Source organism: Vanellus vanellus, assembly GCF_965231255.1.
Source record: "Vanellus vanellus genome assembly, chromosome: Z".
Taxonomy (NCBI): Eukaryota; Metazoa; Chordata; class Aves; order Charadriiformes; family Charadriidae; genus Vanellus; species Vanellus vanellus.
Window position 1 is genome coordinate 50,399,539 of NC_138908.1, and position 27,030 is coordinate 50,426,568.

The 27,030-nt window shown below is 40.4% G+C and overlaps 1 protein-coding gene across 1 annotated transcript in view; it reads right to left on the bottom strand.

Annotated features, from left to right (window-relative positions):
• The window catches only part of FOCAD (focadhesin), a 123,421-nt gene that overhangs the window by 37,033 nt on the left and 59,358 nt on the right, over positions 1-27,030 (bottom strand). The window contains exons 16-21 of the mRNA XM_082497005.1: positions 16,671-16,805; positions 16,221-16,271; positions 15,469-15,552; positions 12,947-13,082; positions 8,612-8,800; positions 8,220-8,341 (exon numbers count right to left, since the gene is read on the bottom strand). Of these exons, the coding sequence (XP_082353131.1) occupies positions 8,220-8,341; positions 8,612-8,800; positions 12,947-13,082; positions 15,469-15,552; positions 16,221-16,271; positions 16,671-16,805 (717 nt within the window). The remainder of the gene's footprint in view (positions 1-8,219; positions 8,342-8,611; positions 8,801-12,946; positions 13,083-15,468; positions 15,553-16,220; positions 16,272-16,670; positions 16,806-27,030) is intronic.

A 27,030-nucleotide genomic window follows, 5' to 3' on the forward strand; every position in this document is an offset into this window, starting at 1 on the left:
AACAGAGGCTTAAAATAAATATAAGTAGACTACCTAAATACAGGGAAGATTATTCAAAAGGAGTTAGTATCCATGACTGGGGTATAAGTAACTATGTTCAAGTACACAGTTCAAACTTCCTTTAAGGAAAGGAATTTTTTAAAAAAAGAAAGGAATTACAAAGTTTCTTTCTAGAAAGTGCCAGTATAGAACTAACAGGAGGAAAACAACACTGCCTCAAAGATAGTTTCAAGAAATACGCAACAGCTCTCCTTGCTTGCCTCCAAATCTCACATAGGTATGACAGCCTCAACTTCACAACAAAAGAATAACGCAAATGGTCAACTACACAATCTGATGTATGTGCACAGACCTTCCTCAGGAACCCAAGGATACTTCAGCAAGTAACATTGCAAACTGACTCAAAGGCTTTTTCAGAGCATGTTGAAAGACAAAAAAGAAGTCAAGGGATCTCAGTAGCAAGCCATTTTCTAGCCCTTGGTAGATTAATGAAGTAATTACAGGGGTAGGTTAAACAGAATGGATCACAAATTCAAGGCTAACAAAAAAGGTTTTCCAGACATTGAAGTCCAGCATAGTCTATGTACCTTAATTGCAGCAACATTTTATTAAAGTCAAGTTGGAGTTCAGGTGTCCTCTCCTTTTAAACTGCTGTGTTTTCAGACCCAAAACCAACATAAGCTCCATAATTAAAATGGTGGGTGTGCATTACAATATCTCATCATATTCCATCGTGGGCATACAGAATGGATTTTCTTGCTACCATCCATTTATTTCTACTGTCTGACTTTACCAAAATGATGAAAAAATGTCACCACAGCCATTTGGACTCCCTTGGAAATAAGTTATTTAATCTCAGCAGTTTCCAGGGTAATCAGTTTTTAACAAAGAAAAGGCAAACATGTCAGGTTGAGGTGAGCTGGGATATATCTCAGTATCAGCTGTTTAAGGCCTACAGTTTCTATTTCTAAATTAAAAGAACACGCCAGACTCCCTGAGTTATGGGAAAACCCGGTGAGCTGGGATCAAAAATTGTGCAAAGCCCACCTAGAGTAACTAATCTTGCCGGGCTTAATCTGAGAAGGTTATTATTCTTCCTTTTTATTCCTCCTGTTTTATTTTATTACAGGACTAGTCACTGTTAACATGTAAAACAAAACATGTTTTGCATGCCTCAAGGTATGCAAAACCCTCCTTTCTCCGTCATGTGCTCCACTGGCTTCCTCTGTACAGAATGGTTAACCAAGATAAACAACTGAACTCCCCTTGTCTGTTAATTATCTCCCGAAGTCTTTCTGCTTCATCTCCACTATTTTACGTCCCACATGATCTACAAAAAGCAGCCAATATTCTTTCTGTACATGGATCTTATAACAAAAAACAAAGGACTGTGCTAAAGCTTTATGCTCACTGTCAGTGGTAAACTTACAACACTTTTAAGCACTAGTACATCTACACAAATACAACCCCAAAAGATAGGACCTACTCCACCCCACAGCCAATACAAATACACCCTGCAGAAAAAACAAATCTCATCTTTAAATGACACAATAACACTAGTCCTTCCTTTTTAGCCAAAACTTTATTCACATACAGTCTCATCTCTGCTCATCAATTCCTCCAACAAGTTAGTGAGCAGCCACGGCTCCAGTCAGAACTGTTTGCCTTAGGCTCCCAAGGCATCTGCAGTAACTCCAGTCTTCCCCTTTGCCTCTACTCTGAAACTACTTTAGACTTGTGCATTTAGATTTGTCTGGTCTCATGGTAATCCACACATGAAGTTCACTGTGTAATCCACACTTGTGCACCAGAGCAAAAGCGGGCCTTCAAAACACTCCAGGTGTTCATGTGGGAAATATAAAGCTTTAGGTGTATTGTTGCATTTAAAGCAACTAGACAACATGGTCTAATCGGGAACGTATTATTAGCACCTTGCACATCTTATCTAAAATTCGGAGATGTGCTTGACGACCAGCAAAACTGCTGAGCAGCTTTTGATTAACTTTCTGCATGGCAGTAAACATTTTGCAGACATGTGGAATAAGAGGAAGAAAAGAGGGAACAGAACATCTTCACGTAACACTCAAATAAAAACACATCTACAACTAAAAATGGTTGGACATAGCGCTGAAGTTTATCACATAAACTGTGCTGATACCTACTGTTTCAGCACAGGAAATCAGCAGTCTTGTCCTCTATCACTGGATACACATTGATAACAAGGACGACATTAAGCATTAGCTAACTAATACTGGCAAGCATAGACAAAGCTGACAACAAGCAAAGTTCATTCCCCTCTGCAGTGCACTCCCAATAAAAATCAAACACCATGGCAAGATCTGGATGAGTTTTCTTTCAGCGCTGGTGCCTCCAAACTGCAACAGATTTTTGTATATTGCTCACTCATTTTGCACTGATTCATAGCCAGCAGAGGGCACACAAAACAAATTTAGGGACCAGTGAAATTAAGCATGTTTCTATAACTTCCCTGAGTGTCTGAGATAATACCTTTTTAAGAACCTACAAACAGCGATACTATTAACATTTATGGCTCATCTCAAAAAATGCTGTCGAGCAGGGAGATTGGGAATCCCAATAAGTTCTTTTACCAAGTGCAACAGTTTCCATCTCGATAGCCCTTGCCAACTCACACAGCTCCTAAATTCAGCTCATCTCTAAAAAATATGTGGCTCTGAAAACGTATTTTATACAATACCCTTATGTCAGTAAAATGTTTAGGCATGTATTTAAATGCCCTTCTCACATATGGGACATATAAACTGCAGCCTCAGTGATATTATAAATAAGGCTAGCATTACATATCCATATCAATGAAATAGTGAAGTAGCATCTCTTCATCTCAAATTTTGCTTAGAGGCTCTTTTTAAAAAAACGTGCATGCAGACACTTCCAAATCCTTCCCCAAGCATTCCTTTGTGAGAAAAAAAAATTCTGCCTTTCTTCAAGGCACATTAGGCTATGGAGGAAAAAAGCAAAAATCTGTCAACAAACTTACTTCCTGAATACATTTCATCCGTGGAGGAGGGAGATTCAGTAAACTCCATAGTGGAAACCAGTACAAAGTAGTTCATAATCTGAACTACCTCCATTGAAATACCTAGGCACAGAAGAATATGCTACAGCAAATTCTGTTCCAGAAAATCCAATTGTCATCTCAAGGTGCTTCAGGTACAAGGTTTGAATAAGCCCTTGACTCTCTTGATTATATCAAAATCAAACCAGGAAAGAAATGTACAGAAGGAGTTTACCATTTTACTGCTCACAGCACATTTAATGAACGCACTTAAAACAGAAGCAGAGAATGCTTCTCCTGTGAGTATAAAGGGTGCCTAACATGATTATTATTTGTAGAGCAGTATTTACTACTATACAACTCACCACTGGCACGCAACTTTGCAATTCTGCCTGTAAATTATTAGGGAGAAATAACTGCTATTTCCAATGCAAAGAGAGCACTTGAATATTGAGAAACATGCAAAGGCAAGACCATCCTTTTATTTTAAAAACACTGCACCAGTTCAGATGGTCAATGCCACCATTTGCTACATCTGTGTGCCAAAACCAGGCTGCCTCCATGCTTTCTGCACGTACCATGAACTGTTCTCTTCACCTCCACTAAAGAAAGAAAAGATGGGTAGCTAGCTAGTCTAATAACTTTAACCCAAAACATACATTTACAGAACCATCAAAACATATGGTACATGATGTGAACACATGTGACTGTTCATCCTCATTTATTTTCACAACAAACGTAAGTGAAGCTGGTAAGAGATTATTCCCATAAACCCCTAAGAAGAACTACTTCAAAAACTGAAACAGTCACAGGCAATGTATTAGCTAATCTAGCCCAGGTGACTGTGATAAACATCACAGACTTCTTGCACAGTATGATGCACAGCCATAGAGAAAACAAAGAAAACCCATGGTCTGTGTGACTTCTGACTACTGTAACTACAGTAACTCACACGTCCTCTCAAAGAGAGGTTAACAAGCTTTGTTTAATAATCAATCAAACAGCACATCCCCATTGCTGGGGGAAAGATGATCTTCCTATTTCAAGTTACCAGTGACCAGTAAAGGGCAACATCGCATTTCAAACACACCGTTTTTATTGAATGTATGTTCTGCCTCCCATGAGATACCAGTTCAAATATCATCAAAAAACCCTTCTGCATCTTAATCTGATCCTGCTGACAGGTATTACAGCTGCATCCAATCTCTCAACTGGAATAGCACCTAGGAGACAAAACACGACTGGGCCACTACGGTTTAACAGTAAATTACAATTTTAATGTTATTGTTACTGTTAGATTTGAATGGCAGCTAACCCCGGGTTTTTGTTATTTGTAAGCTTTACAGACTTTCAAACATACAAGACGACATTATTTTTTCTGTATACTGTCCTGGTTCCAGCAGTGATAGGGTTAATTTCCCCCAAGGATCTGGCACAGGGGAACAGGTATTCCATACCATGTGAGCCATCCCCAGTCTATAAGTATATAGAGGGACCTGGCTGGGGGAGGGGGCAGGAACTCAAGGCTCAGAGCAGGCTGGGGCTGCCCAGGTCCGGTGGGTGAGCAGTGGTACTGTAATCGTGTTTGTACATTCCTCTATTGGTGTTACTGTTGTTGTTTTTCTCTTTCCTTTGCTGTTCTGCTAAACTGCCTTTATCTCAACCCACCAGTTTTGCCTTTTTCTGCTGATTTTCCCCCACAGCTGTGTGGTTTGAGCAAGCAGCCGTGTGGTTCTTTGTTGCCAGCTGAGGCCAAACCATGGCAACACAAATCTCATGCAACTCCTTTATTTGATAGTAGGATCTGAGGCATCACACTTATACATAAAGAATCTCACAAAAATGAAATTGGTTGCCTCAAGCCACTCTCCATGCCCCAGTATTCAAAAAGCTAAGCGTAATAATGGCAACTAAGCATACACAGATCCAGACAGATATGCAACCTGTAGGTTCAAATTCTACAGATATGAGGATAGATCAAATCACTGAAGAGATAAAAATGTTATTTTCCCAGTATGGCAATTATATTGATGACTGATAATCCCTAAGGAAATGCCAACTGCTGGAGGTTTTTAGAGGTAAAATAAATAGATGCTTGCTATCTCTCAATTAATCGTAATTAGCATTTACATACACCTCAGTTTTCTTGGAGCTTTACACTGACTGCAATGGTTCAAAGGCAACTTTAAGTCTTCTTTTTAATGAAATGCTTCTTACTTTACTTAAAAAGTCACTATAAGAGTTAAAAAAAACCCACTTAAAATAAAAAGGATTCAAAGCAGTAGCGAAGAAGCATCATTACAGTAATTTAAAACCCCTAAAAACCCTGCTTAATGTGCCGTGTTGAACTCTGAAGCAATGACTTTGCAAAAACATGTTACTTACTATAGCCACTGCTGGGAAAAGATAAGCCTAGGTCCTACTAACTCAATTTTCTTAGACCAATACTGCTATTTGACAGCTTTATACCTTAAGCTCCCTGTTTTTACCATGAAACTCCGCTCCTCAGAACACTAAGGACTAAACAAACACTAAGGTGTGAAATTCAGTTGGATGAGCCCAGGGACTTGCTTTTCTACACAAAGGCCCAAATACCTTTTTCCTGACATCCCTAACTCCAACTGTTTGCATACACAAAGGAAAAAAGGCAAGAAAATACTTTTGTCTTTTAGAGCAGTATAAGCTGAGAACAGAAATACTGATATGTTTTGATCAAAATTTTATAGTTATTGTGAATTTACACTAAAAATGTGCAGTTAGGATTGTCTGAAGACGTTTTGTGCTTAGATTTATATTTCAAACATACTTGGTTTTCTTTTTAGTTTTACTGCACCGTGAACCAATTGACTTTGTAAAATACTGAGACAATATAATATTTGTCTCCAGTCATTGGTATGCATCACAACCTCCTTCAAGCTCACCACATTCAATAAGAAAACCCATTCTTTGTCAAGCATGCTATTTTAAGGCTTTCTATGACTGAGAAGGTAGCTCGTCAGCACGAGAAAGGTCAATTTTTGATGTGCTGCTGGATGTTATAATCACTGCTAATACACACAAACAAATAATTTTTTTTTTTCAGCAGAGATTGTATTTGGTGCTTTAACAGAGCAAAAGGTGAAGGTTTACAACACAGTAGTTTAGAACTGATCTTCATACCACTGTAATTCAGCTTATATAACAGTTTAATACATGCCTTTTCACAAAATCACAGAATTACAGGGGTTGGAAGGGACCTCTGGAGATCATCCAGTCCAACCCCCCTGCCAGAGCAGGGTCACCTATAGGAGGTTGCACAGGACGACGTCCAGGCGGGTTTTGAATGTTTCCAGAGTGGGAGACTCCACAACCTCTCTGGGCAGCCTGTGCCAGTGCTCTGCCACCCTCAAAATAAAGAAGTTCCTCCTCATGTTAAGATGGAACCTCCTATATTCAAGTTTGTGCCTGTTACCTCTTGTCCCATCACTGGGCACCACTGAAAAAAGATTGTTCCCATCCCCCTGGCACCCTCCCTTTAAGTATTTATAAGTATTGATAAGATCCCCCCTCAGTCTTCGCTTCTCCAGACGAAAAAGACCCAAGTGCCTAAGCCTTTCCTCGTAAGAAAGATGCTCCAATCCCCTAATCATCTTCGTAGCCCTTTGCTGGAACCTTTCCAGCAGTTCCCCGTCCTTCTTGAACCGGGGAACCCAGAACTGGACACAATACTCCAGATGTGGCCTCACCAGGGCAGAGTAGAGGGGGAGGATGACCTCCCTCGACCTGCTGGCCACACTCCTCTTGATGCACCCCAGGATGCCATTGGCCTTCTTGGCCACCAGGGCACATTCCTGCCTCATGGTCATCCTGTTGTCCACCAGGACTCCCAGGTCCCTTTCCACAGAGCTGCTCTCCAGGAGGCCAGCCCCCAATTCGTACTGATGCATGGGGTTATTCCTCCCCAGATGCAGTACCCTATACTTGGCCTTGTTGAATGTCATTAGGTTCCTCTCCACCCAACTCTCCAGCCTGTCCAGGTCACGCTGGATGGCGGCACAGCCTTCCACTGTGTCAGCCACACCGCCCAGTTTTCTGTCATCAGCAAACTGGCTCCCTTCATCCAGGTCATTGATGAATATGTTGAACAAGACTGGACCCAGAACTGGCCCCTGGGGAACACCACTTGTTACAAACCTCCAACTAGACTGTGCCACTAATCACAATCCTCTGAACTCTGTCAGTCAGTTTTCAGTCCACCCCACTATCCATTCATCTAACCCACACTTCCTAAACTTGTCTATGAGGATGATGTGGGAGACAGTGTCGAAAGCCTTGTTGAAGTCAAGGTAGACAACATCCCCTGCCCTCCCCTCATCTATCCATCCAGTCATGCCATCATAGAAGGCTATCAGATTAGTCAGACATGACTTCCCCTTGGTGAATCCATGTTAACTACTTCTGATAACCACCTTCTCCTCCAGATGCTTTCAGATGACACCCAGAACAAGCTGTTCCATCATCTTTCCATGGATGCAGGCGAGTCTGGCTGGCCTGTAGTTTCCTGGGTCTTCCTTCTTGCCCTTTTTGAAGACTGGACTGACATCGGCTTTCTTCCAATCCTCAGGCACCTCGCCTGTTCTGCAGGACCTTTCAAAGGCCGTGCCTTTTATTATAATACAATTAAATACGTTTTTTCTGCAGAACCTCTGGCCCTACTGAATGAAGCAACTACACAGAAGGCAGAACTTTACTTTCTGGATGCTATGCAAGCCCACGCTTCATTCACAACTTGATACTCTAAATCTGCTCCTCTGACATATTTTGCCATATCCTTAAGGACTTCCCCTGGTGCTCTCCACTGGAGCATCCAAGCAGTTAGAAAACATTCATTAATTTACTTGCTCAGTCCTGTGATGATGAGGCGCATTATCTCCAGCTTCTGCTTTCATTCTTTAGCAGTAAAGAGGGAAAATACCTATTCAATTTACATACATGACTAGATACCTTGAGATCTGTGTTTAAGGGTGGTTTTTGGTTTTTATTTTTACTAGTTTGGGAGAAGAACTTGCAATCTGAGATACTTCACAACCCTGCTGACAGTACCTTCATTACACAGCACCTGGGGGGGATTTCTATACCCCAGAGGTAGTAAGGCAGGGAAGGAAGCATAATAGTTCTGAGAAAGGAAGAAAAGTCAGCACCTTACCTCATGAATGAGGGCTACCAACATTTGCTGGAAATTGCGTCCCCTGCTGACCAGAAATCGGTTAATAGGCTTCCCATCTTTGCCCATATGAACTGGAAGGTCGTAACACAACAACATGCCAGCTTAAAGAGGGAGGGAAGGGAGAAAAAAAAAAAAAAAAAAAAAAAGTCAATACCAACACTCATGCTAATAGTTCAAAAGTCTTGCATAAGTCAGTGGAAAACCCAAAGCAAAGTAAAGTTAACTAAATAAAGCCAACAATTTAAAAGCATATGTAGGCATATGCAATTGGCATAGGACTTTATTTCTGAAAGTGATTCACTCTTGGATTCATAGAAATCTTTAGGTCAAAACACATATACTTGTCTAACTTCAAGAAAGTGACAGCATACCTGCAAGGCCTGGCGTCATGCCTGGTTGTTTGTTCCTCTCATACATTTTCAGCAAGAAGTTTGGAACACCTGCCATGGTCTTCCCCTGGTCTGAGCGCATGGTCCCTCCTCTCAAGGCAGAATGATACACACCACGGGGCATGTTGGTCATCTCCTGTTTCACAAGTGATGCTGCAAACTCTTCAAAAGCTGGATGAAGTACAAGAAGGAGACAGGAAATGGACCATCAGAGCTTGATGACTGAGAGACCAAACAAACCCTGGAAAACCCAAAATGACATCTGTGCTTCAGGGGAGATACACTCAGATTAACTAGTAGTGACACATTCAGATAAAAGCTCAAGGTCAAAGAATTGAGAACTCTAAGCAAGTCTTTGACACCATACCTACTGCCACTGCAACTTCAAAAGGCTCAGAGTAAGTCATGTCACACACTTAGGTTGGCAAGAAAAATAGCCTTAACTATTCTCTGAGCTATTGGACTGCATTCTTTGACTGCTACACCAGTAACACTGGCACATGTTGACAAATGGACAATGAGAAATAAAACTAATGTTTACCAACCTAGTGAAAAACATTGCCTCCGAAAACAGGTTGTTCTTAAAGAGATTTAAGAGAATCACAATGAAAAGAGGTTAGACGGAGACAGAGCATGTCTATGCAAACAGGGGATCCAGTGAGAGAAGTATTCCCTTGATTTCTGTTACCGCAGCAGTACAAAATATTTATTAAGTTGTGTGCTTTCTCAAGCTATGCATTTTATAGTCTAGCTAGGTTTAAAATTATACAGAATTAATAGAAAGTTATTGTTCATTTGTGAAGCCAATCTGAAAAAGCCTTTACAAGCACACATTAGAGAAAAGGGTTGTGTTTCTGTATGTACCACGTATGTACATCTATCACAGAATCTCCTAGATTGGAAAAGACCTGTAAGATCATCTAGTCCAATCACTAACCTAACACTGACTAGCCCACTACTAAACCATGTCCCTAAGCACTGTATCTACATGACCCTTAAATACCTCCAGGGAAGGGGACTCCACCGTGGACCTTAGTAATTCGTTCCAATGCCTGATGACCCTTTCAGTAAAGAAATTCTTCCTAATGTCCAATCTAAGCTTCCCTTGGCACAACTTGAAGATATTTCCTCATGTTCTAAGACACTTCCTCTTGTTCTAAAGTGACTATTGTGACTGCATAGTGTTTGTTACCACACCCCAATTCAGAGCCAACAATGTACCAGCATGTTGCAAACCTGGTACGTTTAAAAGTCTGTTCGTGCTTTCTATAATTCAGTTTTAAGAGGATTTATAATAACCGTTTCACACTAGGCTTGAAACTGGCATACAAGTTCCCAAATCATATGCAGTCCTGCTTTGACCAGGAACTAGAGGACAAAGGAGACAAAAGGGCACTCCCTTGTTGTTTCTAGGTCCAAGAAATACCTATGGAAGCATAGAATGAAATAGTTTTATCCTGGAATTAGCTCAAATTTCCTATTTTCAGCAAGTTCCTGTGGTTTTCAGCAACGCTCTTTCCCAATTCAACTTAATAGTGGATTAGCAATCTAAATCTGATAGGTTTTTGTAGCATGGCAGGAAGGGCACCTATATTTGTTGAATTATTTTTTTTCCCCTCCACCCGTAATGCCAACACTCTTCAAACAAAACCCTCAGAATTCAGTTAGCAATTTTCACTACAGTGATTCAGACAGAAACTATAAATCTTTGTCCTCGGGAATCATCAACACTATATAATCTTCCAACAAAAATAAATTTATTGACATGAAATCACTAGCCATGTACCTCCTCTAGACTTTTACAAGAGCTTTTTTTATTTAGGGTGGCTACAGCAATAGGGAAGAAATTCTGTGAAAGAGGACAGTTCTTTCTTTGGTGCTAACCATCCACATTGACAGAGGCATCCTAGCACAGGTAATATTCACTGCTGTGTATTACTGCACTTGCTAGTTATGCCAAAGGACTTAATACTTACAAGCCATTCAAAAGCAATTCTTCATACAAGACATACAACCCAAAGATCTAGCCTGCCAGATACAACTCAAACTAGAAAATCTGAATAAATTTAAGGAAACACCTAGATGTGCAGCAAATGTTTTAAAGCTTGCAATCAGCCTGAATGAAAAAAAGAAAAGAGGTAACTAACATCCCAGGAACAAAGTTCTTAGCATTCTTCCTGCAGAGATATATGTCTGAATAATACTAATAAATAAAAAGCTGTTGTTTGAAGTTTATAGTTTGTTATATGGTATTATTTTTAATTCTCTGACTACCAGGTTTCAGACAAGTCTCGGACATGTCCCTAAGCGCCACCACTACCTGTCTTTTAAATAACTCAGGGATGGCAATTCCACCACTTCCCTGGGCAGCCTGTTCCAATTTTGATAACCCTTTCGGTGAAGAAATTTTTCCTAATATCCAATCTAAACCTCCCCTGGTGCAACTTGAGGCTGTTTCCTTTTGTCCTATCACCTATTACTTGGGAGAAGAGACCAACACCCACTTCTCTACAACCTACTTTCAGGTAGTTGTAGAGAGTGATAAGGTCTCCCTTCAGCCTCCTTTTCTCCAGGCTAAACAATCCCAGTTCCCTCAGCCGCTCCTCATAAGACTTGTGCTCCAGACCTTTCACCAGCTTCATTGCTCTTCTTTGGACATGCTCCAGCACCTCGATGTCTTTCTTGGAATGAGGGGCCCAAAACTGAACACAGCATTTGAGGTGCGGACACATTAGTGCCAAGTACAGGGGGATGATCACTTCCCTAGTCCTGCTGGCCATACTGTTTCTAATACAAGCCAGGATGCTATTGGCCTTCTTGGCTGTTGTGATCCAAGTGCAGGACCCAGCACTTGGCTTGGTTGAACCTCATACTGTTGGCCTAGGCCCGTCAATCCGGCCTGTCCAGATCCCTCTGTAGAACCTTCCTACGCTCAAGCAGATCAACATTCCCACACAACTTGGTGTCCTCTGCAAACTTACTGACGGTGCACTCGGTCCCCTCCTCCAAATAATTGATAAAGGTATTAAAGAGAACTGGCCCCAATTCTGAGCCCTGGGGAACACCACTTGTGACTGTCCGCCAACTGGATTTAACTCCAACTCAACTGTTCTGTGTTAACTAGCAGCGTTAAAAGATGAAGACTCCTCTGGGGGAGAATCTATTCAGTGAATATTTGGGCTGGAAAAGATATTTGCATGTGTGCTTTTATACCAGCCTGGGGTTGCTGCATCTTTTTATTCAATCTGTTCTCTCTAAGTCCATTTTGGTTTCCGATCTTCCTGGTAAATTGCTTGTCTCAGCATCCATTACACAGCTTGAGTTTTCTGCCCAGATATATCACTCTCTTCCATTTAAATAGGTTATATCAGTCTTCCACACAAAGGTTCCAGAACTTATTAATTAGGGCATATATACTCTTCTCTAGGTGAGCTTGCACATACTCCAGACTTCAATGCATGGAGTATTTAATGAATGGATCTTTCTAGGAGCCCCCACTGGGGGAAAATATTACAAAATAGTACTACTATCTCATGGTAATGTTTACAGGTTGCAATCACACATTAAGATCGCAGGTGGTGTGTAAACAGTGAAATAACAATGCCTGTGTCCAGGTACTAACCTCATAATCTTGTAACGAGAAGTGAAAGATACCATTAATGACAGTAATCAAGGAAACACTAAAAATCCCAAATACTAAAGGTGATTCAGCCGCATATATGTCAAAAGAAGTGCATCAACCAGAGACTAGTTGTTGAAGTATATGTCAGTATCAATACACCACTAAAATTGAGCATTAAGCCTAGCACTTTATTGATTGATTAGATTTTGTATACAACACTGTTTTAATACTATTAATCCTCTCTTTTATAAAACGCTATGGGTTTGGGTGTGGGGGTTTTTTTTAGTCCCTGGTGGACTAAAATAAAGAACTGCCTTTAAAAATGTCTGCTCAGTCATCCCTGTTGAAGTTGTACTGTGATGAAACAATGAGCACTTGAAGTAAATTATAAGCAATTGGCTTTTTCTGTAGGACAGATAGGGATTTTTAAATTATGTTATAAGCATTTTTTCCACCATCGGGACATCTGACCTGCTGTCTTCCTGAAAATGAGCTGGGGGTTTTGTTTGCCTCTAAACTTTTACTTTACATTTTTTTCCTGTAATTTGGTAAGATATTTTTCCAGGGGGGGAAAAAAAAAAAAAAAAAAAAGGTAGCAGTTTAACACGACACTCCATTATAAGAAAGCCACATGTCTATACAGTCACTGTGATCATAAACCTGCAAAGCAACCTCAAATACTGAATATATTATACCTCCCAAAACAGAAGCTGGTGTTAGAGATAACAGCTTGATATATGAAGAACCTGGAACAAAAAGATCCACCTCCTTCTCCTCTTCTTCATCTTCATTCATATCTGCCTCCTCCAGTGGGTCGACTTCTGGTCGTGCCTGAAAAATTAAAAAAAAAGGAAATATCAGCACAAAAATTCTGAATCCTCATTACCTTTCATGATTCCAAGTTTCAAAAACACCAATTAAATATGAGAAGTTCCCCATTTCATTAATTTCACTCCATTTCATTAATATGAAGCTGAAAGAATAAAAGCTTTCCTTCTACCCGAATGAAAAGCAAGGCTAGTTAATAAAAATTACATGGGTATGTAAATCCATATCTGTAAGAGTCAAATTAATCTTGACACTTATGGACTAAACTAATATTACTAAAACTTCATTTTCACTCTGAGTCTTCTTCAAACATAGAGTAAAACAATGTTTTATATTGGCACTTTAAAATAGACAGTGCATTTGTGCCTCCAGAGAAGAGCAATAAAGTTGGTGAAGGGTCTATGGCACAAGTCTTATGAGGAGTGGCTGAAGGAACTGTGGTTTTTTAGCCTGGAAAAAAGGAGGCTGAGGGGAGACCTTATTGCTCTCTACAACTACCTGAAAGGAAGTTGTAGCTAGGTGGGTGGTAGGACAACAAGAAACAGCCACAATTTGTGCCAGGGAAGGTTTAGATTGGATATTAGGAAAACAATTCTTCACCGAAAGAGTTGTCAAGCATTGGAACAGGCTGCCCAGGGAAGTGATTGAGCAACTATCCCTGGAGTTATTTAAAAGACACAGTTTAGCAGTGGACTCGGCAGTGTTACATTTGTGGTTGGACTTGATGATCTGAAGGGTCTTTTCCAGCCTAAATGATTCCATGATTTCTGCTACGTTATTTTTCTATCCTCATCTTCAGAATTTGAAAAACTACAACATATTTACAATGTTTTCAATGTAACATATTTACTCATTTTCTAATAAGTGTAAAGTAACAGCACCAGCAATACAGAGCTACATACTACCATGCAAGAGATTTAGTTTCGTAGCAGTATTTAGAGATTTCCCCCATTCTATCCCATGCTCCTCTATACAAAACACATTTTTCACTTCTAAGGTTTACACTGAACTCTTATCATTGATTTATATAAAGCAGGTCTGTTTTTTAATTTTAAAGCTGCTTATTCCAACCTTTTCATATGCAAATGGAATCAATCTTGTAATAATGCAGGAAATAAAAACTTACAGAAGTATTTTCTACGTACCAATGGACAACTGATTATTGTCTACTCTCTCTTCCAAGATTAATGTAAAAAAAAAATATAATCACATAGATGACCTTATATGTTCATTTCCTTGCACTGTTTCTTTTTGTAAGATTATTGAGTCAACTGATCAGATGAAAGTTTCAGAGTTTAACAGCCCTCTACATACTTAAAAAGCTTTCCAGTAAGTATCTCTTATTTTTTCTTCTGGCTGCCTTTATCAAGAAAAAAGAGAAATGTTATGCTGTAAAAGTTCAAAACAGGAAAAATGTTCATCTTATTTCCAAAAAAAAGCACGTACTTTTCAAACTGACCATTTCAGGAACAAAAGCACTAAGCATGTGTGTGACTGCAAATGGATGATGAAGAAATCACAAGAGCTGCTTAGTGTCAAGGCTCAACTGCAAGCATTAACAGAAGAGCATAAAACGCAAAATAGGTATCCAAAAAAATAACCTGCTGATTCATCAGAAGTGTGGCCAGCAGGTCAAAGGAGGTGATTCTGCCCCTCTACTCCACTCTCGTGAGACCCTACCTAGGAGTACTGCATCCAGCTCTGGAGTCCCCAACAGAAGGAGGACATGGACCTGTTGGAGTGTGTCCAGAGGAGAGCAATGAGGGCTGGAGCACCTCTCCTATGAGGAGAGGCTGAAAGAGTTGGGGCTGTTCAGCCTGCAGAAGAGAAGGCTCCAAGGAGATCTTATTGCGGCCTTCCAGTACCTAAAGGGGGCCTACAGGAGAGCTGGGGAAGGACTTTTTACTAGGGCATGTAGTGACAGGACGAGGGGGAATGGCTTCAAACTGGAAAAGGGCAGGTTCAGATTAAACATTAGGAAGAAGTTTTTCACTTTGAGGGTTGTAAGGCACTGGAACAGGTTGCCCAGAGAGGTTGTTGAGGCCCCAGGCTGGACGTGGCCTTGGTCAGCCTGGTCTAGTGAGAGGTGTCCCTGCCTATGGCAGGGGGGTTGGAACTCGATGATCTTCAAGGTCCTTTCCAACCTAAACCATTCTATGATTTTATGACTCAGCCTCAATTTGTGCCTTTCCCCTCTCCTAAGTCTTAGTTATGCTAATCATACATAATATCATCCCATTTCACCAGCAGGAGCTCATATTCCTTCTATGAGGTCCTGATGGTTGTCTGGTAGAGAGGGCACAAAGCCTTACTTCCCTTCCATGAGGACACAAGCCATGTCAGATGGAAGTGTCAGATGTCCTTACTGTTAAATGTACAATATTGTTACCTGTTCAGGAAGATGATGAATTGTATGTTCTTCAGAGCCAAATGATGAGAGTGATTTATAGGCTGAAATGGCTACAACGACATCCTAGAAAATTAGCAGGAAGAAAAAGAAAATCACAAGCACACCATACGGTATTGCTGCCAACTGGAAACTCCATATACAAAAAGCCTATCCATTAACCACTGAATGCTGAAAAACACTTTAAAATAACAATGTTTTCCTGAGGTGCACTCTTAATTGCTTACTTAATATATAAAATGCAAACTAGCAAGACCAATTACTAGGCTTGATAGCAAACATTCTGATTGCTACACTCCATTATTGCTGTGAGTGCAGTTTATGCAGAAATATCTGAGCCACATTTAAACTAAAATACTTTGGTTCCACCAGCCTCATGGTAGTGATGGTCTAACATTCCCATTGTGTTACAATACCCCACCAAAGAATTGAATTAGTTGTCACAGCTGCAGCTTTGCCAAGGATGCTTCACCATGTCAAGGCTGAAGCCTATGTGGGGAGTCAACCTAGTTTGTGTTATGATTCTCCTTGCGAGCGGCAGATCTTAGGACCATCTGTTACCATCTTTCATGTGCAGTACATTGCTTCAAAAACAGTGTCAAACAATGACAAGAAGAAAACCCTATTAGAAAATGAGATTGCTGACACTGATAACCTTGTCTTGACAGAAAGGTATAAAACTTAATATCCAATCACTGACACCAGGAATCAGCATCTTCAGTTGTGTCACCTACCTTGTTTTGCGTGTTGTTCCAAAGGAAGCTGATAACTTGAGCTTTGAATTTCTATAAAAGCAAACGAAACACATATTCAGATTTTCTTTAACCAAATAAGCAGCTGAAATAAAGGCAGCTACCTGAAACAAACTGCTGCCACAGCAACATGCACTGAGCTAGGAAAAGGGTGGAAAGGGTGCAGGTCTGAACTGCAGATGCATTCACATGTCCTCACATTCTGGGAGGGGGAAACCTCTGATCAACCTTGCATTGGAATTTCTCACCTATCTCCTAGGATTCACTAATGCAATCTGAAATGGTGAAACTCTACAGAAATGTGCATTATGATTAAGTTGAATTAGGCAGTGGGTGCAATTTAGAGATATTAAAAAACAAGCAGGCATATTTAAAACTCATATATCAAGATACATCAAAAGAAGAGAGTCACCTTAGTCCACAAGTACATACCTCATATTCATTTGTATTCACTGTTAATGAGGGAACCAGGGCAAACAATTCATTCAGAGCTTTTAAAATGAGGGGTCTTGTATCACAACTCAGCTTTGGTGACAGAGCATTCCATGTAGAACGGATGCAAACAACCTGGAGGGAAAGTGAGAAGCACCATTACTAACAGTAATCCCAACTTGACTTAACATTTGTTTCCAGCACTTGCATTCTTTCTTCCTACTTGGGAACAGGAATTAATATAGAGTTCATAAAAAATAAAAAATAAAAATTCACTTGCATTAATAGTCTTAAAGTCTATCAACTGACATTAAGTAATGATACTGGACATCTCTTCACCGATAAAACAGCTACCAGTAGGAATAAATAGGATAGTATAGCAATACACATAAAGCTGTAGACATATCTTCATGTAACACCAATGGTCTACTTCACTTGTTCAAATTAGCTTAAAAGCAAGCCGTCTCCGGGACCCCAACCAGAAGAAAGCAGAGGAAGCTACGGAGGAAGCTAGGTTCCCTGGGAGCCCTCCAGAACAAGATGCCCTAGATCTTGAAACACAACAAAATCCAACCAAATTTGTGCAACAGAAAAGAAGAATGTCAAACTGCAGGAATCTAAAAATCATTGGGAAAATGTCAAACTAAAATAAACACGACTGTGGCTTCATTAGCCCTATACTAAGCAGATCAGTTCCTACAATTTACAGTGAGAGAAATCACTTCAATGAACCAGAAACAATCCCGGCTATTAAGTCCTCAAGAGAATAAATAAAAAAATAATCAACCACAACAAAATATCGGCAATGGCAGGTAAAAACAGGACTACCTGCAGGCTTCCATGCTACAAAGAATCAAGCATAAACTGGAAAGATCATGCTTTTTCTGTGTTTTTCTTTTCGTTGCAGGTTTTGTTTGGTTTTTTTGTTGCGGGGTTGTTTTTTTTTTCCCCTCAATTCAGGAGGCCAATATTTGGTTACACAACAAACATACCCTGAAAAACAAAGTAACTTGTCATTATGGATAATAAAATTAGACACTCGGAGCACCTTGCAGGGTATGCTTCTAAGGTTGGTGTATTTTCACAGATTATATATCACTGGGAAAAACCACCACCAACAAAAAAATTGGAATACTCCAACAAAAAGGTAACACTGCTTAGAAAGTCTAACCTGGTCTTTAATACTACAGAGGGTACAGGAAGCTAATTATTTAGCTTTCAAAATTTAACAGTACTAGATAGACGTACACCGGTGGTTAGGTAGCAAAAAGACTATCAGAAGAGAATTCTCACGCAGATCCAACATACAATGGGAAGCATTACAGCATTCTAGAGAATATTCTTCACTTTCCAGATCTCAATTCAAAAAGTCATTCCACCTTTAGCCTGGCCTTAAATACATGAACAGTCCCACTGAATACAAGATCACTTTTTGTGCTTAAATTTATGACTATCCTTAAGCACTTTACCAAACTATCCTTAATTCAAAGTCATGAGTCTCTAAAATTAAGCAACTTGTCATCAAGGCACTTGAGATAGTACGCCTGAAAATTCAGTGCCACACATAATACAAAATTTTACAGTATATAGAGAAAAAAGTAACCTTCTCGTATTGAAATAAGCACCTTCACGTTCCTCTATGTACTTACTTTTAGATGAGAATTTGCCTGAAAATTTCACTGTTATTTCACTATTAACTTACTGATTCCTCTTTGCCATTAGACGTAAAGTAACAGGCAGCTACTAGATTGATGATGCACAAGACCTGTTCATCATGCAAGTCATTCTTTTTGTATGCTCATGTGTGTGTACTCAGCTTCTAGAGCTCAGACTGAACCCTAAGACCTCCAGTGAAAAGATAAGCTTTTGTTCTGCAGGTAGGGCAGAGTGATTTCAAAAGCTGATTTCACCAGCTGCTGCAGAGATTCTTTGCTGAGCAAAACAAGGATACTCCATGTGCTTGCTCTATATCCACTCCTTCTGGTGTAAGCCATATCAATTTTTTATGTTTTTTTTTTTAAAATCATTCATCTATGCTCTTTATTAGGTGTATCAAAACAATGTCAACATTTAGCTCTATGACTAATCCACATTTGAGATGAAAAAGGAGCAGCCTACATATCAATGAGCCTGTTTCAGATCATCCACACACTCAGGTAGACGTTGCTGTATCAGCTCACATTCAGAACATATGGGGTTACGGGTTCAGAATGTTCCTAAGGGTTAGAAATGTTGCTGCTGCCATCAGGGATGTCTTCTGTATCCATCCTACCTTCTGTAAAGCTGAAAGACTACTGGGCCATAACTACTAACAAGCTATTCACCACAACTTCACCAACCTTGTATAGTGACGAAAATAATGGCAACATATTTACACTATTACTCTACCTACAGTATGGCAGTAAGACATATTTGGTCCTACTTAGCCCTTCCTAGATAAAAACAAGCCTCACCTGGCTTGTTTTCACCTTTAAAGATCTGCGTGACAGCTCAATGAGCAGTCAGCACAACATTTTGCATTTCTAGGCACTGAAAAATGTCTGTAAGACGCTCAATCAGCGGTATACTTCTAGCTGCAGAATTGTACAAAAGTCACAGAAAGGAAGACTTGACTAGACAGTATTACAGGAATGAAAACTTTTCCATTTTTCCTTGTGAGATTTTTCCAGTTGTCCATGCTCTCTCTGTAATGACCAATGTATTCTAGTGAAAACTTAATTTCCCTGCAGCATTTGGTCAAACCTCGCACTGCCCCTGGAGAGAATTTCACTTTTCAGATTTCACCACTATAACTTCCAGACACAATTATTTTAGGCATTTGTTGCTACCATCTGTCTACCAGATTTCAGGTTCTACTGCAGCAAAAGCAGTCCAAAACAGGAAGAGCCACAAAACCAAAACCCAAACAAATGAACCCCAACAAACAAGCCCTCCCCCCCCAAACCACAACAAGAAAACGAAAGAAAATACCAACCCCACAACAATGCATGCTTAGAATCAAAGTCTAGAAGAAAAAGAAAAAATAGTTATGGCAGAGCAAGGTATGAGTATATATACTCAGCCTTTTAAAGGGGAAAACATACCAGAACTAGAAATCAAAACTCTTCTTTAAGCAATCTGGGCAAATGCCGTGGAAATTTCTTCCACATCTTTGAAATTAAAGCAAAGCAGCAGAAGACTCAATGAAAGAGAACTACAAATCCATCTATGTAATGAAATCAAATGAAGATATGTTTATGAACATATTCCATCAAGGCATTAAGAAAAATAATTTTAGTGTTTTCGTGCACTGAAAAAAACAGCATGCTTGGTATCACTGAACTTAGGTAATTGCTGAATTAAGCAGTCACTTCAGTGACTGCAAAACAAATTTTTAGAATGCAGTTTAAAAAACTGAAGATGCCTTTTGAGTTGAATCCATTTCAGTAATAGCAAACCCATGAGTACATTTTTATGGTAACGCCCACTGATGGCTAGAAACAATCTGTTAACATTCCAAGTGAAAATGATGCCTCTCTTTCTCATCTTTCAAAACACACTGTTTGCAAGAATAGGAAAATATCTTCCAGTATTCAGAAAGACAGATGTATCTGTTAGCACTGTAAGTTCTTACTAAACTAAACTATCCAGAAATTTTAACTTTGTAATGAGTTAGTTGTCTGGAAACAGAAAATACATCTTGTATTAATATGCAGAGAAACAAATAAAGTTGTGTATTCATTTGATATCGCCATTTACCAAAAAAAATATTAACTAGCCAAGAATGTTTCATTTCATTCTTTCCCATAGTATCACACACATTCACCAATTTAAGCTAACAGATGAGAAAAGGCCATAGAATATAGGCAGTAATCTAACAGAAGTTTCAGATTTAGCAGATATCCATCCCACGCCTAAGTAATGGCAAACTGCACTCTGTGATAATTGTTTGGAACAACTAAACGTATTAGCATTTTCAGTGGTAAACCCCATGGCAGATGGAGCCAAATGAAATCTGCAGAACAATATATATCCAATGTCTTTTATCAGCTACACTGAAACAACATATTGGTTTTGGACCACACATATTTAGTATGCCAAAAACACTGGCCCTCCATTAAGTTACGCATAAACAAAAATTATATGGTATCTTACACAGTATTCCACTGTTTTCCACACATATTCAAGTACATGTAAGCATCATATGTGCTAAGTGCAGTTTACTGCCATACTGGATCTAGTAACTAGCAGACTATAGTAAATAAATAGCATTTCAGCAGTTTTGTCAACACCAAAATGATTTCACTATAAAATCTAATTTAATGATTTTTTTCCTTTCACAAACAGAAAGGATTTATTTTCTTTACTGTATGTATAAAACATTCACACTAAGGGCAGAGATTATATTAACATACTACTGACTGAAATCTATTGATATATGTCTATCTTGAGTCATGTAAGTCCAGCAGAAATTCAATTTTTCCACTGGCTAAAAGAAACAGCCTGTATTTCCAAAGGAGTTTCCAAATGCTAAACATTTATTGAAGAGTACAGGCATCACTTACTTGCAGAAAGATATGATGAAAGATGAAATACTTCAGTAGAGCAATATATATATGCCAGAGTATGCAACTTTTGACTGTTCTCTTTTTGTAATCAACAACTTGCCAGTCTCTACCATGCTCAACATGCACTGAAATGTCTTACTGGACTGCAACTGCCAACATCCTGTCTCAGTCAGGATCACGGCACACCAAATGTAACACACAGTCCCAAAATATACCAAGTCTAACAAGTTGTATTACTTGAGAGATTAACTCCTTAGGAAAAAAAAGCAGGATCGTTGCCCTGGTTTGAGGTAAAACAGAACCAATTTTGTTCAGTAACTTCGCTTCTTAGCTGGGCCTCTTCTAACTACTGAAATTAACTGCATATTGTGCAGACAGTGTTCACTCTCTCAGAGTGATAAGACCAATGTTTACAGCTGATGCCCGGGCATGGGATGCAGAGAGGCTCCTGCTTACACTTATTGCCATAACAGCCAAGGCCAACCAACTTTGTTATTTGCCACGTTGGAGGGTCGGAAGCGGAAAAGCATAGTGGGGTCCCACCTGCAGGGAGGAGCGGACAGGACAGGTGACCCAAAACTGACCAACAGGGTATTCCATCCCATCTGCCTCGTGCTCAGTATAAAAGCTGAGGGATCAAAGGGTCACAGGCTCTTCCTTCAATGGCCGACATCTGAGGAGGACTCTGTCTGCCTGTGATCCCAATCCTGACTCCAGATCCGGAATCCAGTTCCTGTCCGTCACTGAGTCCAGCCTGGGACTGCCCCAGTGCCAGCCGGTGACGTGACTGTCATCTCGGGAGCTTGATATGGTTTTGTATATATTTTTCATTATTTCTTTTTATTTTATTATTAATATTTCATTAAAGTAGTTTAGTTCCTTCTAAACTCATAAGTCTCTTTTTCCTCCTCTGCCTCTCTCCTTGAAGAGGGGTAGAGGGGAGCATCTGTCGGGCCCGTTTGGGGTCCCTCGGGTCCCCAGTGGTGGATTTGGCCTAAACCACGACAGATTAATTGGCGGCCAACGTGGGGCCCAACCGCACCAACTGAGACTCCCTGATTCCCATCCATAACCTGATTCGCCGGCTAGAGAGCCAAGGACTGATCAGCAAAACTCGCTCACCCTTTAACAGCCCTATATGGCCAGTGCGAAAGTCTGATGGAGACTGGAGACTAACAGTAAACTATCGTGGCCTGAATGAAGTTACACCACCACTGAGTGCTGCTGTGCCAGACATGCTACAACTTCAGTATGAATTGGAGTCAAAGGCAGCCCAATGGTATGCGACAATTGACATTGCTAATGCCTTTTTCTCTATTCCTTTAGCAGCAGAGTGCTAAAGTACCACAGTTTGCTTTCACCTGGAGGGGTGTCCAGTACACCTGGAATCGACTGCCTCAGGGGTGGAAACACCGCCCTACTGTTTGCCATGGACTGATCCAGACTGCACTGGAGAAGGGTGGAGCTCCAGAACACCTACAATACATCGATGACATCATTGTGTGGGGTAATTCAGCAGAAGAAGTTTTCCACAAAGGTAGGAAAATAATTAAGATTCTTCTGAAAGCAGGTTTTGCCATTAAAAGAGGCAAGGTCAAGGGACCTGCACAAGAGATCCAGTTTTTGGGAATTAAGTGGCAAGATGGCCATCGACAGATCCCAATGGATATAATTAACAGAATAACATCTATGTCCCCACCTACTAACAAAAAGGAAACACAAGCCTTTTTAGGTGTTGTGGGTTTCTGGAGAATGCATATTCCAGGTTATAGCCAGATTGTGAAACCTCTCTATGAAATGACTCGAAAGAAAAATGAGTTTCTGTGGGGCCCTGAGCAACGACAAGCCTTTGAGCAAATTAAACAAGAGATTGTGCATGCAGTAGCCCTTGGACCAGTCCGAACTGGATGGAACATTAAAAATGTGCTCTACACCGCAGCTGGGGACAATGGCCCTACCTTGAGCCTTTGGCAGAAAGCACCAGGGGAGACTCGAGGTCGACCCCTGGGATTCTGGAGTCGGGGATATAAAGGCTCTGAGGCCAACTATACTCCAGCTGAGAAAGAAATCTTGGCAGCATACGAAGGAGTTAGAGCTGCTTCAGAAGTAATTGGTACTGAGGCACAGCTCCTCCTGGCGCCCCGATTACCAGTACTGGGCTGGATGTTCAAGGATGTTCAAGGGCTGGGTGTTCAAGGACGTTCAAGAAGTTCCTTCTACTCATCATGCCACCGATACTACCTGGAGTAAGTGGGTTGCCTTAATCACACAGCGAGCTCGAATAGGAAACCCAAATCGCCCAGGAATCGTAGAAGTAATCACAAATTGGTCTGAAGGTAAAGACTTTGGGATGCCACCAGAGGAGGTGGTGACACGTGCTGAGGAAGCTCCACCATATAATGAACTCTCAGATAATGAGAAACAGTATGCCTTGTTTACTGATGGGTCTTGTCGTATTGTAGGAAAACATCGAAGGTGGAAAGCTGCTGTGTGGAGTCCTACATGACGAGTTGCGGAAGCTGCTGAAGTACAAGGTGAATCGAGTCAGTTTGCAGAGGTAAAAGCCATCCAGCTGGCATTAGATGTTGCTGAACGAGAAAAGTGGCCAATACTCTATCTCTATACTGACTCATGGATGGTGGCAAATGCTCTGTGGGGGTGGCTAAAGCAGTGGAAGCAGAGCAACTGGCAGCGCAGAGGTAAACCCATCTGGGCTGCTGAGCTGTGGCAAGATATTGCTGACCGGATAGCGAACCTAGTCGTAAAGGTACATCACGTAGATGCCCATGTACCCATGAGTCGGGCCACTGAGGAACACCAAAACAATCAGCAAGCGGATCAGGCTGCTAAAATTTTTCAGACAGACTTGGACTGGGAACATAAAGGTGAACTATTCTTAGCTCGGTGGGCCCATGACACTTCCAGTCATCAAGGAAGGGATGCAACATATAAATGGGCCCGTGACCGAGGGGTGGATTTAACCATGGACGCTATTGCACAGGTTATCCATGACTGTGAAACATGCGCCGAAATCAAGCAAACTAAACGGTTGAAACCTTTGTGGTATGGGGGACGATGGCTGAAATATAAGTATGGGGAAGCTTGGCAAATTGATTACATCACACTCCCTCAAACTCGCCAGGGTAAGCGCTATGTGCTTACAATGGTGGAAGCAAGCACCGGATGGTTGGAAACCTATGCCGTACCTCATGCCACTGCCCGGAATACCATCCCGGGCCTTGAAAAGCGAGTCTTGTGGTGACATGGCATGCCAGAAAGAATTGAGTCAGACAATGGGACTCATTTTTAAAACAATCTTATAAGTAATTGGGCAAAAGAACATGGTATTGAGTGGATATATCATATCCCCTATCATGCACCAGCTTCTGGGAAGATTGAGCGATACAATGGACTGTTAAAAACCACCCTAAAAGCTATAGGAGGTGGAACCTTTAAAAATTGGGACAAGCATTTACAACAAGCTACCTGGTTAGTTAACACCAGGGGATCCATCAATCGAGCTGGTCCTGCTCAATCAGACCTTTTACACACTGTAGAAGGGGATAAAGTCCCTGTGGTGCATGAAAGGAATTTGTTAGGGAAAACTGTTTGGGTTTTTCCTGCTTCAGGCAAAAGCAAACCCATTCGTGGGACTGTTTTTGCCCAAGGACCTGGATGTACTTGGTGGGTGATGCTGAAGGATGGAGAAGTTCAATATGTACCTCAAGGGAATTTAACCCTTGGTGAGAATACTCAGTCATGAGCTATATGATCCCGTTTGGGGTCCCTCAGGTCCCCAGTGGTGGATTTGGCCTAAACCACGACAATCGTGCTAAACAAAAAATATGTTAAGACCACATTCACAGTTTTTTGTGGGTCTTTTCAGCCTTTCACAATCAAATGTTTCCATTTCCTCACTCACCTCTGCTGCTGTATTGTTCTGGAGGGCAAAAGCTAAAGAACACCATCTTATTCCCTTTCCTAGTATTTGTATTTAGAGGGTTTGTTTTTAAATAAAAGGAGATTCAAACAAAAGAAAGTGCTTTAGCTATCAAAAAATTTTGCCGAAGTTTCAGACTCGACCCTTCATCATAACACTGCTGCCATCCGAAGCTCTGAAGGGGGGGAAATTAAAAGGAATCTTCAATTTGGATGAGATCTTGAGGTACTGGCCAGGCACAGAGACAAAATCCCAGATTTATGATATCAGTTAGTTGTCCAAAGTCCAAAGGTGTGCAGCTCCAGTCTTACATAGATTACAAGATCATTGAACTGAAGGTTTAAGTCCTGCAGAACACTGAGATACTGGGAGGACTGAGCAGCATGAAGGGTCTTAACTGTAGGACAGAACAAGGATGCTCTTGTCTAAGGCATTCTCCTGTCTTCTCAGAATGCAGACCCTCTCCTGACCACAGAATTATCTTCACCACAACCCCATTAAATAGCTATGCATGAAGGTAAACAACACAGTTAAGAATCTCCAAAGCCAGCGTTTTCTCAGATTAGAAAGGCACGTATTATTTTGGCAGCTAGTTAAAAAGCACTGTATTGAGGAACTGCTCACATATTTAGGATCCATGATCGTACTGGGAGCATGGTGTTCTGAATTCAAACCCCACTTCACATTCAATTCAACACAGTGACAAAAATAAGCATCAGTATTTATCAAACTCTCTATTCAATGAAACCACGAAACTTCAAAGACATTATCATAGTTTGAGTAATGGTACTTTCAGTTCAGGGGTGTTCAATTAGATAATCACAATTTAGAGCCACTGAGCAAGGTTCCTTTGGCATTTCTCATAAAATTAAAACTCTCCTTCTGTATGACAGTTCTGATCTGTTAAGACCACCTTGAACTTGATGGAAATGTAGGAATTTACTAACACCACCCACAAAGTTTCTGCTTTTGCAAAGAACACTTGCAACGGAGTTCCCAGTATAAAGCAGACAGTCCTATAAGTTGCCACTCTGATAGCTTCCAGCTTCAACATGAAAACTTAATTCAATAATCCAATATCCAAGTGTCAGATCTAAAAAAAGCCCCAACCAAATTCTGGTTCTTTCAAGTTAAGGTGGGAACATTTGAAAAATTACATTGCTGCACCCAGAAATCATAATATACTAGCCTTTTGGAAACTGTAGCTCTTCACAAATGCAAAAGGGTAAGGTTTTCTAAATATCAAAAAATAACTTTAAAATAGTGCAGGCGTATAATTGTGTGTTTCATTTCTCATTGGATGCCTTTAAAATAAACACACATTCTTCAAATGATTCCATTCTCTTCTGCCACAATATAAGGCACGTTTACTTTGCATGCTTCTCAACCAAAAATAACACATTCCCCTTGCATACTCAGTTAATAGCATAGGAGCTTTTAGGAAGTCACTTTTTTCTCATTTTAAAAACTACTGGTATTAGGAGAGGAAGAATTTTTTTTTTTTTTTTTTTGGTTACTAAAGGACAACAGAACCCATATGAGTTCATTCAGGTTGCTAAACTCTACTTCAATTTTAAATTTGGACAGAAAGAAATTCATTAAAAGCAGCCAAGGACAGGTTTGGAAGGAGAGATTTGTTAAAAGGCACATGTGTGTGTGTTTTTTGTCTTAGCTGAAGAAGTAGTGCAGGTTGGAATACGCCACAACTCAAAAACTTTTGTTGCAATCTGAGAAAAAGGAGAATTTACCTGTCCAGACACCGCTGAAAACTAAATGCTTGGTTTTGAAGTGGATCTCATACAACTTCAGACTGGGTAATAATCCAAATAGACTTGGTGATTTGATCTGAAGAAGGAACATGATTTGACCTGGC